Source organism: Callithrix jacchus, chromosome 12 (genome assembly GCF_049354715.1).
Source record: "Callithrix jacchus isolate 240 chromosome 12, calJac240_pri, whole genome shotgun sequence".
NCBI classification, from domain to species: domain Eukaryota; kingdom Metazoa; phylum Chordata; class Mammalia; order Primates; family Cebidae; genus Callithrix; species Callithrix jacchus.
In genome coordinates, this window is record NC_133513.1 from 87069165 (window position 1) to 87082314 (window position 13150).

Genomic DNA, 13150 nt, shown 5'->3' on the forward strand with positions numbered 1-13150 from the left:
CTGACCATGTGATCCACCTGCCTCAGCCTCCCAAAGGACTGGGATTACAGTCTTTTACATTTTTTAAGTCTGAGGTGATTGACAATATCCCTTGTAAAGTACAGCCTCACCCATGCCTGCTGAGGTCAGAAGCAATTGTGGTTGCACTCTTATTTTTCTTCTCGTTTTTCTTCCTAAATACTACCCATAGCACCGCTGGCAGTATGAAAGCAGGGACTGAAATAAGGAGAGGAAATAGATGTGGGAGGGGCCGGGTGTGGTGGTGGCATAAGTGACCGCGTGGTTGTCATCTGTGCCTGGCAGAAGTCCAGTATTGGAAACTGGGGCTGGGTTTCAGGTGCAGGAAGAGGGGAATGGAGGATTCTGGGCAAAGGCTAGAGCTGTTGGCTTGTGAACTGGCTTTGTGGTGGCACTCTAACAAATTTCAGCCTGTGCACTGTTTTTAAACTTTGATGTACATAGGAATCTCCTGGGACCCTGGGTAATAACATGCAGATTGTGATTCAGTGGCCTCAGGTGGAGACTGACAGGTTCCTTTTCTAACACACTCCCAGGTGCGCTGGCTCTGATGGTCTCCTTTGAGCACCAATATTCTAAGTACACACTTCCTCTCCCAGCCACACAAGCCGCCATCCTCGGAGCTCCACAAACACATTACAGTTTCCTAGTTTGTGTTCCTTTCCTTTTTTCTCTTCTCTGTGAAAATAGTCCATGGTCATTTAATTAGTTTGCTTAGGCGGCTGCCATCGTGGAATACCACAGATGAGATGACTTGAACAACAAAAATGGATTTCCCTACAGTTCTGAAGGCTGGAAGTCTCAGATCAGGGGGTTGGCAGATTTGGTTTCTTCTCAGGCCTCTCTCTTTGGCTTGCAGATGGCTCACCGTGTCCTCACGCAGTCATCCCTCTATGTTGTCTGTGTCCTAACCCCTCGTCTCATAAGGACACCAGTCCCACTTGATTAAGGTCCATCCTAATGATCCCATCTTAATTTAATTACCTCTTTAAAGATCCTCTCTTGAAATATAGCCACATACTGAGGTACTGAGGGTTAGGACTTCTACACAGGAGTGGGGAGAGTATGGGGTCAGGGGGAGAGACATCAGCCCATACTGTTATTACAGAATGTGAGAAAGCACATAGAAACAAAAACAATTTTTTAAAAAATTATCCATTTTCCATCTCTCCAACACAGTCACTTTTGTGTGTAAGTCTTGCAGGCTTACTCTTCCCATGTATGTAACATATGAACAGACATATATATTTTTAACAAATGGGCATTCTACTAATCTTAGTGTTTTGTAACTTATGGTTTTCACTTACTAATGTACATAGGGTAATAGTGAGCAAACTTTCATGCTAGTAACTATACATGTACATTACCACTTTTATCAGCTGTGTATTCCACTTCATACTTAAGTCATACCATAATCTATAACCAATCTCCCATCAAGGGAATATTCTATTATCACTGAAGCTGCTCTGAGATGGAACATTTGTAAAACAGGGACTGTTAGTAATCCGGTTTTTCTACTAGATCAGGTTTTGTCTAAGTGTAAGATTTTCTGTTTGCGTCTAAGTTGGAAACAGTACTCAGATGAGTTCATTGCCATTGGGTAGCTAAGGGGGCAGCAGTCTCCTGGTGAAAAGGCGCCTGTTGGTTGCATGCCTATTGCCATCCCTGCCCATTTTAAGATTTTCTTTCTACCTGTCATTTACTGACCTCCGTGGATCATCTTCTCAGTAGTGTATGGTTAACAAGCCTTTCCCAATTCTGCATTACTGCAGGATATCGACATCTTCAGCTGCGAAACCTTCACAATGAAGTCTTGGAAATCTCTAGTTTGTTCATTAACAGCAGAAGGATGGAAGAAAATTCGTCTGGCAGTACCATGTCAGCCTCTTCGGTAATGTAGTTCTGTTTCGCTCAGCATATTTATGGGGATCACTACACTGAAGGTGGGCCTTTTTGTGGCCCGGCAAATTGGTCAGTGTGAGTTATTAATCAGGTAGCTATGGAAATAACAATAACAGCTGAGACTTGGCACTTACTAAGCACTTTACATATATACTAACTCAGTCCTCTCATGTCCAGCAGTAGCTATTAGGATCATCTCCATTTTACAGTGAGGAAGGTAGAGCTAAGTACATCTGCGGTCACACGCTAGCAAACAGCAGTCCAGCATTTAAACCCAACTTCTAGTAACAAAGCCCATATATTACAGTGTCTATCAGGGAAGTGAACCAAATATTAAAAGTGAGGGAGAGGCTTATCAAGCAAAGCCTAGTAGGAAACATTGCCAGTACTTCTAGAAACTTTAGGTTAAACCAGGAAAATCTTTTGCTTCTTCAGCAGTCCAGGGCAAATGTCACAGGCAGAGCAAGGCTGGGGTGAGCAATAGGCTCTGTCGGCAATGCAGAACTTGTACCTTGGTGCCTGGGAGATGCAGAATGTGCACCCTTGAGCATGGAAGAAGGACACTGTAGAAAGTGCCACAGCTGCAGAATCTGTCTTTTTTTTTTTCCAGAGACAGGCTGTCACTCTGTCGTCCAGGTTGGAGTACAATGAAGCCAACCTGGCTCACTGCAGCCTCGACTTTCCTGGCTCAAACAATTCTCCCACCTCAGCCTCCTGAGTAGATGGGACTACAGGCATGTGCCACTATGCCCAGCTAATTTCTTTTTCTGTAGAGATGGGGGTCTCACAATATTGCCCAGGTTGGTCTCAAACTCCTGGACTCAAGTGATTCTCCCACCTCAGCCTCCCAAGCTGGTGGGATTACAGGCATGAGCTACTGTGCCTGGCCAGAATCTTCATTTTAACAAGTTCCCCGTGGAAGCGTGGTGCCCACTAAAATTTGAGGACACTTGGACCACGGCCCCCTCACTAATGCAGGATGGTTTCTTTGCTAAGAAACTGGGCTGAGTGCAGTGGCTCATGCCTGGAATCCCAACACTTTGGGAGGCCAAAGCAGAAGGATAGCTTGAAGTCCAGGAGTTGAAGGTCAGCTTGGGCAAGACCCCATCTCTAAAAAACAATTTTTTTAATTGTCTGGGCAGAGCAGCAAGCACCTGTAGTTCCAGCAAGGAACAAGGTATGGGAGGAGGGCAGAGCTTCCATGTCCTCACCAGGCCACCCTCCCAGAACCTTGATATGTTCACCAGTCTGGAAGCTCTTGGAACTCTATCATTTAGGAATTTTGTGGAGGTTTCATGACCTAGGCATGACTGGTTAAATCACTAGCCAGTGATTAGTTCATTCTTCAGCCCCCTCCTCCTTGAGGTCTGGCAATAGGACTGAAGGTTCCACCCCTCTAGTCACGCCTTGGTCTTTCTCAGCCACCAGCCATCTCATTAGCAACAAAGACTCCAGAGATTAAGAGTTTTAAGAGCTGTGTGCCAGGAACTGGGGACAAAGACCAAATATGTTTTTGTTATATCACACCTTGCCATCCTTGGGGTTTCTGGGCAGCCGTATATGGCTACGTGTTTGGTAACTATGCATTTCACCATGGAGAGCATCATTCTCCATCGCTGAAGCCAATAACTGCAGATCATCTTGGCCTTTTTCCCCATTTAAGACTTGATCATTCTATTTCCTTAGTATCTTTCAAATCCATTCATATTGGTCTGTCCTTATTGCCTTGGCCCTGGTTCATTCTCACCTGGCTTGTGGTAGAGGCTTCCTAACTGGTCTCATTTCCTCTGGGTTTGCCCCTTCTCTCTGTCCTCTTCTAGGGCCTCCCAAACAGATCTATCTAAATATGATCGTGTCACTCCTCTGTTAAAAACCCTCCATCAGTTCTCCATTGCTTTAAGGGTATAGTTTATACCAGAAGTAACAAATTCACATGCCAGGAGGGTGCCAAGAAGATGATGTGCATGCATGGACCTGGGCTGAGCAGAGACTCTTAGAAAGCAGAGAGCTTATGAATCATTTAGAGGGGCAGCTGTCACTTAGCTCTCAGCTCCAGCTGTCTGTTGCCTTGTGATGTGGTCAGATCTTTTGGTTTTTCAAGAGTATCAGGACATCTGGGGTTTTGTAAATGGTGGCAACTATTTAATATTTTTAATATTGTACAAACTAAACCATACAATTAGAATGTGTGCATTTTACAGTATGACAATTATACTTCAGTAAAACTGATTAAATCAAATCATATTGTACAAGTATAACAAAGCCAGCCTCTCCTCCCTACCCAAAATAAAAATGAAGTACATGCTAAACAATATACTTCTGCCCTCAGGTCCTCATTTTGCCAGTTTCAGTCTAAATTTTAGCCAGTTAGGCAAAGCCCTGAATGGCTGTGCTTTTGCCTGCATCTTTTCTCCCTCCAACAAGTTAGTTAAGAACTTGTTGGGGTTCCCAGAATGCCCTGCTATTGGCTACTTCTAAATTTCGTACAGGTTACATCAATTTGGGGTTCTTGTCTCACTCTTCATCTGTTAAATCACAGTGAGTCCTTCAAGATTTGGTTCAGATACCATGTTCAGAAAGTCCTCCCTCGTTTCTCCTGAACCTCTTCTAGGCCACCTCCTTTGGGTTCCCAAGGAACTCACCATGCTTCTTACAACTGCCTACTCTTCCCTCTAGCTGTTCCATTCAACTGGAAGCCCTTGAGGACAGGGTTAGTGTCTTATTGGTCCCTGATTTTCTAGGGACAGGCATAATGTCTGATTCACTATAAGCTTTCCATAAATGATTTATTTTGAATGAATTAATCTTAATACACAAAATGCTCAAAGAATTGACTTACATACTTACTGAGCTCCTTCTAACAGATGTATTTTTGCATTATAATGATTTGTGTGCCTGAATGGTACACTCTCAAAGGGCAGAACATTTTATTATTACCATCCAAATTTCTATCCCAGTACCCTGAAAAGAGATGGAACTCTAGATATAGTGGAACAGCAGTTAATAAGAACTAACATACATTTTGGATAATATCAGCCCCTAATTATGATGGAAACACTGTAGTTTAAATATATTAATATTTTGGTGATGTGCTTATGAAATATTCTCACTAAATGATTGAAGAAATATCCTAACGAATGAGGAAATATCCTCACTAAATGATTGAAGAGGTACCATTGCCTCTTCTAGCACAGTAAGATGCACATTTTGCATTTACATGTTCCTATCCATACTTCTAAGTACTAGCACTTCTGTATTAAATAGAGCCTAGAAATAAATAATCATGTGATTAAGGATGAATGAGCATCCATGTGATCTTCTTGACAGATGTTTAATACAGAAGAAAGAAAGTATTTGCAGACTCACAGAGTCACGGTGCATGGGGTCCCAGGGCCAGAGCCCTTTACGGTTTTCACTATTAATGGAGGCACCAAGGCAAAGCAGCTTCTGCAGCAGGTGAGTCCACTGAGCTGTGGTTGGGAGACTCCAAAATCTAAGATGTATGGATGTATGTGTGTGTATGAATGCCTGCATGTGTAAACATATACGGATGCACAAAAGTCTATGTTGATGATATGCCTTTTGATTATTTGGATGTGTTATTCAACATTAGGATCCACTCCAAGAATCATCTGATAGATCTTGGTACCACTAGTCAAACTACCTTAACCTGTGGAGAAGATTTTTCAACAATTTTTAAGATAGATAAAATACTAGACTCTAGAATGATAAAGACCAGAAGGAGTGGCCTTCCAACCATATACTCACTTTCCCCCTAAGCCTAGACATGGGCCTAATCTTCCTTCTTAACACAGAGATTATTAATCAGAATTAGCATGTTAGGTGAATGGAATCTGTTGTCATTCAAGGAGTTGAATCAAATAGAGTTATCAGGATGGACCATATGGACCAAGACATTTCCTGCCCCTCCAGCCCACGGCCTTCCTTTGCATGTTGAGCAGCCCCCTTGCTCCCCTCCCCTGGCACCTGACCTTGAAATTTGAGGTCCTCTCCTTTTGGTGGTAGAGGGATGGAGACCCTGAAACCTGTTACCCCAAGCCCTGTAGCAGAACTGGCCTAAGCCTCCTCATGCTGCACCACTTCTGCCCTAGATCCTCCTCCAAAGGATCTCTGTGGCCTTCTGCATGCAGGGTCTCCATCCATGGGGGAACTTCTAAGAGTGAGAGAGCCAGGGACACACAGCAGCATCCAAAGAGGGAAGATATCTCCTCCAAAGAGGCAGGGCGAGGCAGGGCCCATGCATGACTCCTTTTTCTCACCAGATAGAAGCGCTACCCTTGCCTGGCACAGTGGCCTAATATCCTTGCAGACGATTTTATCCTTAACCCATTTCAGAATTCCTTCTCCTTGCGGCCAGGCGCGGTGGCTCACACCTGTAATCCCAGTACTCTGGGAGGCCAAGGCGGGCAGATCACCTGAGTTCAGGAGTTTGAGACCAGCCTGGCCAACATGGTGAAACCCCATCTCTACTAAAAATACAAAAATTAGCCAGGCGTGGTGGTACAAACCTATAATCCTAGCTACTCGGGAGGCTGAGGCAGGAGAATCATTTGAACCTGGGAGGCAGAGGTTGCAGTGAGCCGACATCACGCCACAGCACTCCAGACTGGGTGAGAGAGTAAGACTCTGTCTCAAAAAAAAAAATAAAAAAGAATTCCTTCTCCTATATAGGGGTGCACCAAAGGAAGCAATGACCAAGGGAATGGCCCTTGAACTCCCTCTGAAGTTAGGGTATATGATGAAATGTAGCTGGAGTCATAACTTTTGGAGGAATTAAAAACCAACTGAACAACCATGAATAGCAAGTGTTAATAAATGGCTCTGTCCTTTGAGGGCACATCTCTATAGACAGGCCAACATTCCGTTCAACATTTTATAACTGACTTAAATAGAGAAAACGGCTCAGGTGTCACATTTCATAGATTATCAAACAGAAGCTACTGCCTAAAGTTTATTTGGGTTGGTTTTGTTTTATCCGTTCATGTGTACTTGAGTGTCCACTATCACAAAGCACTGCTGAAGTTTTATAAAGGAAAACTTTCCATGAGCCACAGCAGCCCATTGCTTTACTGTCACCCATGCAAAAACAGCACACTAAAGCAGGTAAAGCAGGACTCAGCAGGGGGTGACACCGGCCCTCTTATGGCAGTGGCCCAGAAGCTTCACATCCCGAATTATCCCTGTAGTATTTCCCTTGGCCCCCTGTTGAGTCAACAGCACAGCATCGATTATAGACCAAGGGCTGGGTGGAGGAATTTGAGTCTTCCTGAACCTTCTTGAACCTTCCACTCCCACCATCCTCAGTCCATCACATTCTGTTTTTCCTCCCTGCGAGACATGTTCATTCTGGGCTTTGGCTCATTGACAAGCTACTTCTCACAGGAAGGCAATAAAGGGAGTTTCTTTGCTGCGACTTTTACTCCCTTCAAGTTCAGCCTTTTGTAATAACCTGTACAACCGGAGTAAGAATACATTGGTAAAAATAACTATAATTGCAGCACTTTGGGAGGCCAAGGTGGATGGATCACTTGAGGTCAGGAATTGGAGACCAGCCTGGCTAACACGGTGAAACCTTGTCTCCACTAAAAATACAAAAATTAGCCAGGCATAGTGGTATGCACCTGTAATCCCAGCTACTCAGGAGGCTGAGGTATGAGAATCGCTTGAGCCTGGGAGGCGGAGGTTGTGGTGAGCCAGAATCATGCCACTGCACTCCAGCCTAGGTGACAGAAGGAAACTCTCAAAAAAAATAAAGTATAATGATGGCTCATCTTTATTGAGTTCTCATTAACATACCCATGTTGCACTTTATGCTTCAACCTTAAAACAGAACAAAATTAAGATTGCTACTATTACTATTCCTATTTTGTAAATGGGAAAACAGTCTCCGAGGGATTGTCTTACCCAGTAAGTAGCCAACAAGTATTAAAGGCAGATCTCAGACTCAGGTCTGTCTGGTTCCAGAGCTTTGTCTCAACTGCCCTGTTTGACTGCATAGGATCAATAACCAAAAAAGAAAACAATCCCTTTAAGCACATGGTCAGAGTTTATTAAAAATAATTCCCAGGAACTTAGATCACATGAAAATCTAGCCCTACAAACCTTCCATGAGAAGACGACTATTTCCAATGTGAGAAAAAACATCATTTTAGTAAATACTAAACTAGGTTATTTGTCCTCAATCCTGTATTGCAAGATTACAAAGGGCCAAGTTCATGGAATGAGAAATGTAAAATTTTTAATTCAGTAGGAGCTCTCATTCCAGCAGTGGAAAAATAGTTATGCTCTCTGGGGATTATATAATAAGTTGTGCCGTTGCCCGGAGTGGACATAAACAATCCATTCTGAACATAAGAGAATTCTTAGATCTCCCAAAAAGAATTATGCAATACACTAAAGTAAGTTTCACTTATAAATTGCATATTAAACAACCATGAATGTCAATTTAAGTTTTTGCCCCACTCCTCAGAGTTTGCCTTCACTTTTTCTTTAGATTCTGACAACTGAACAAGACATCAAACCTGTTGCCACAGACTATTTTTTGATGGAAGAAAAATATTTTATATCTAAAGAAAAGAATGAATGCAGGAAACAACCATTTCAGAGAGCCATTGGTCCAGAAGAAGAGATCATGCAAATTTTAAGCAGCTGGTTTCCAGAAGAGGGATATGTGGGCAGGATTGTCTTAAAAACTCAGCAGGAAGTAAGTATGTCCAGATGCAGCCTACACAGTAATAACTCATTACGTGATTAGCCATTTACCACTCACCACCTCCCTGAAATTCAGAATTTCTTGTAATTGCAACTTGCTTTACATTATTCTTAAGTAAATGTGGATGAAGAGTTTTATTCTTCTGCACATATTGAGAATATTATCTCTAAGTTCAATCTAAAAAACATCCCTTAGGCTGGGCACAGTGGCTCACGCCTATAATTCCAGCACTTTGGGAGGCCAAGGTGGGTGGATCACTTGAGGTCAGGAGTTCAAGACCAGCCCGGCCAACATGGCACAACCCTGTCTCTACTAAAAATACAAAAATTAGCAGGGCGTGGTGGATATGTGTAGTCCCAGCTACTACAGAGGCTGAGGCAGGACAATCACCTGAACTCAGAAGGCAGAGGTTGCAGTGAGCCAAGATCATACCACTACACCTAGGTGACAGAACGAGACTTTGCCTAAAAATAAATAAATATGACAATAGGCAGTAGAGACCTCAGGATTATGCTTTCAAAAGGCTGGTAGAAGAAAGCATTTTGAAGAAAAAGGGGGGCATAAGTCAGAAGGGAAGGCTAACAAGCTTTTTCTGATGAATAAAATATGGCAAGTTCTCCTTTACATGCCTTAGGACATTTTTGAAATGACTGAAATATTGTATCTCAAAAGATAACAAATCACATTTAGTGTATCTAGGTTTACCTGGTGCATAGTGATACCCAAATTATTTGCCAATTGAATAAATGAATTCAGTAATTACTGAATGCAAGAGGCACTATTATAGGATACAGATTTGGGCTATAAGTATTTCCATTTATTTTATCCAGTGGAACTAAGACAACATATAAGTAGTTTGCCTATATATGAAAATTCCTCAATTGCTGTCTGTGACCTCTGATCTCTCCTGCCTGCCTTTAATAATTTTCTTGTCTCTTGGGCTTTCAATCTGTCAGGAACCACATCTTGTATTCAGTGTGCGTTCTTCTGTTACTGGGTAAACCAGGGCTCTGGCACAATGAATGGGTCACCTAACTTCTGTAAACCTCACTGCCCTAATTTGTAAAATCTATATAGAAACTACTTGACTCAATTATGAGACTCATGTCAAACAGAGACAATGTGTACAGAAACGCTTAGTAAAAAGGGAGATAAGCAAAAGTGATTATCTTCTGTTCATAACCTGTGGCTTCAAACTAATGTGGCTAGAAACACCTTAAAAGTAAATAAGCTCTGAGGGAGGCTCAAAAGTACTCTCCTAAAAGCAATGCTAATGCTTCATTGTTGGGACATTTTATGTGGCAATTTAGAACCTTTTTTGGTTTTCTCTGATTTCTTGCCTCCTGGGTTGGGGGACACTGAGATTATAAATTATGCTATGTGAACTACCTCTCAATCTTACTCTCTGAGTGGTTAAATATATTATGATCAATGCAATGACATATTATTAAGCAAGTTGTGAAATAGTATACATAGGATACAGTCTCATTTTAGGTAATAAAAAGAGACAATAGCTCGTCTCTTCCCCCTCTTCCATTATATAATGCAGTATCCATTCACTGGAAAAGAATTCAATAGAATTTTTTTCACTCACTGAAAAAAGTCAAAGTAGACAGATTATATATTTTTATTCATTTAACAATCATGTAATTATAGAGCCATGACTGCAACGTCAATGAAATGATTGGGGCAAGCTTCAGGAGCCTGTCCTTTCTGGCCCTAGTTTCATTTTTGGCGCCACCTGGTGGCAGTTATCTCTTCTGATTTTAATATCAACGGGGACAATTCTAGTTGGAACTTCCAGGATAGTGACAGTAATTCATGGATTCTTCTAGTTAGCACCATTTCAGTATCCTGGTCTGGAGAGATGAGGCTAGAATTCTGGAGATAAAGGGGTTTTCCTGCCAAGTCCTCACGTGCTGAGATGAGGTCAACTACTGTTTATACTTACTTTGCCTCTCCTTCCCCTTTATTAGTCTCCCTCTTGCAAAAGTTAACTAAGCTATTCTCATTTGTAATGAGGGACAAAGAACTCCTTGACAATCACATTACATCTAAATTCACATAATTCAAGGGTATTGGTTTATATAGTCACATTCACAAAAACACATTTGAACATCCACAGCAAATATTTAAAAGGGTGTATTACCTAATGACAATGGGGTATTTTGTGGAGAATGAGGTGGGAGAAGGAAAAATTAGAATGGGAAAAGTTTGGTTTTTCTTATTGATACACTTCTGTACTGTTTAAATATTTTTAATAAGATACATATATCTGTAGATACATAATTCACCATAAGCCAATTTCTCATAATTGCTGAGAATTTTGTTGAAATTTGCTTCAGTGTGGCTTACCTCCAGCCATTCGTTCAGCCTTGTCACTGCAGTTCTGTTCACCCAAGCTGTCAATTTCATGGTTTACATTTCAGATGCTTAGCATTTAAGAAATGCTAAGGTGTGTGGAAATGGGTGGGCTTTCTTTTATATGAAATTTACCATGTTCTTGTTTGGCTTTTGCTAATTGGCAAAGTGGTATATTGTCTTTCTACAAATTTACAGTCAATTTGGACTCTCAAAATCCACAGCTAATAGCAGATAAATTGGCTTGTTATGGGTCTCTGTCAACATCAGAAGTACAGGTTTTTGCTTGTAAAATGGTTTATGAAATAATAACATAGTATATGAGTTATTAAGCTAAGAAGTTTCTACATCACCAAGATATAAGCTCAGGTTTTTGCTAGATTTGTCTTTCTTTACTCTGCATAGACTTATTTACTCATTTTTTTTTTCTTTTTAAACATAGAACCTAGAAGAGAAAAACATTGTTCAAGATGACAAAGTAGTGATTTTGAGCTCAGAGGACGAGAGTTTCTTTGTCCAAGTGCATGATGTTTCTCCAGAGCAACCTCGAACAGTCATCAAAGCACCCCGCCTCAGCACTGCACAGGATGTCATTCAGCAGGTAAAAGCCTCTCTCTTCCTCACCTCATCCTTTCCTCAGCATAAATGATTGGAACAGATGTCTATGCACTGACAGCTCATTTTCTGAAAGCAGTTACTGAACAACAGGGATCTGAAAAGGGAGTGTGTGCCTCTTAAGGCTAGGAAATTGCCTCACGTGTTGATTCATGCCAGGCAAAAGCCAGTTTTGGGAGGCTGAGGCAGGAGGGTCACTTGAGCACAGAAGTTGGAGGCTGATTGGGCACTGGACTGCAGCCTGGTTAAGAGAGTTACTCCCTGTCTCTAATTAAAAACAATCAAGAAGGGAGGGACTCAAGATGGTGCGGTGAGAACCCAGGATTGAAGCTCTCAGTGAATGCGCGGAGGGTGAGTCAGGGCCGCATTTCCAGACGGATCTTTCTTGCCCACAGAATGGGGAAATTCCCAGGTATAAAAGAGACGCGGGACGCCAGGCAGAGGTTTTGGCTGGTGCAGCCAGCGGCCGGCGCTGTAGCGCAGCGGCGCTCCACAGCACTCCACACAAAGCGCACTGGTCCGGGTGCCCTGTTGAACCGGCAATCTGAGACTTGAGAGGGCAGACTGGCATATCTATCTGACTGAACGGGACTTGGACAGTGAGCCAGGCCAGGAGATTCCAGGAAAACGGTGTTTGGGGTACCACAGTGGGACAAACAAAACGGCAATTCCAAACGCACCAGGTGGAGAGTTTCACTGCGGGCACAGCTGAACCCAGGACAGGTCAGCTCGGTGGGGGAGAGGCATCCGCCATTACCAAGGCAATCCGCCCCTACTGAGGAACACGCCCATTGCTGACGCAGCCTGCCATTGCCAAGGCAACCTGCCACAAAAGAGAGACTCCACCGCAGGGCGTAGCCTGTGGCAGCAGGGCGGAGACCGCAGCAACAGGGTGAACCTCACACCAGGAGGGCGAAGCCTCAGCAGGCAAATACTGACTAGACTGCCTCCTAGCTAGGCAGGACAGCGCAACGGACACTCAAAAAGAAAGCCCCAACTCCCCAAGACAGAGCACCTGAGAAAAAAAGGGGTTTTTTTATGAGTTCTGCTACAGCAGAATTAAATGTAGCAGCCTAACAGCCCTGAATGAACAACAGAGCTCACAGCTCAGCACTAGAGCTCCTATAAAGTACAGACTATCTCCTCAAGCAGCTCCCTGACCCCTCTGTATCCAAAAGACTGACATTTGGCAGGCATCATCCTGGGACAAAGATAGCAAAAAAAGAAACTGGTAGCATCCCTCACTGTTCCGCAGCAGCTATAGGCGCACCCCAGACAAGCAGGGCCTGGAGTGGACCTCAGCAGTTGTACAGTGGCGGGGCTAGACTGGTAAAAGAAAAACCAAGTACAGAAATACTTCATCATCAACAATCTGGGCATCCACTCAGAGACCCAATCGAAACGTCAGCAACTACGCAGACGACAGGTGGATAAATCCACAAAGATGGGAAGAAACCAGCACAAAAAGGAGGAAAACACCCGAACCCAGAACACCTCACCTCCTAGAAAGAACCAAAACAA

The 13150-nt window shown here is 43.0% G+C and overlaps 2 protein-coding genes across 15 annotated transcripts in view; one reads left to right on the top strand and one right to left on the bottom strand.

The window, feature by feature from the left end:
- Positions 1–13150, top strand: part of PLCE1 (phospholipase C epsilon 1) — a 375911-nt gene that overhangs the window by 350693 nt on the left and 12068 nt on the right. For all 11 annotated transcript variants that reach the window (XM_078346073.1, XM_078346074.1, XM_078346075.1 and 8 more), the window contains 4 exons: positions 1791–1909; positions 5248–5376; positions 8435–8644; positions 11457–11615. In XM_078346073.1, the coding sequence (XP_078202199.1) occupies positions 1791–1909; positions 5248–5376; positions 8435–8644; positions 11457–11615 (617 nt within the window). The remainder of the gene's footprint in view (positions 1–1790; positions 1910–5247; positions 5377–8434; positions 8645–11456; positions 11616–13150) is intronic.
- The window catches only part of NOC3L (NOC3 like DNA replication regulator), a 92284-nt gene that overhangs the window by 26835 nt on the left and 52299 nt on the right, over positions 1–13150 (bottom strand). The gene's annotated exons all lie outside the window — the stretch shown is intronic.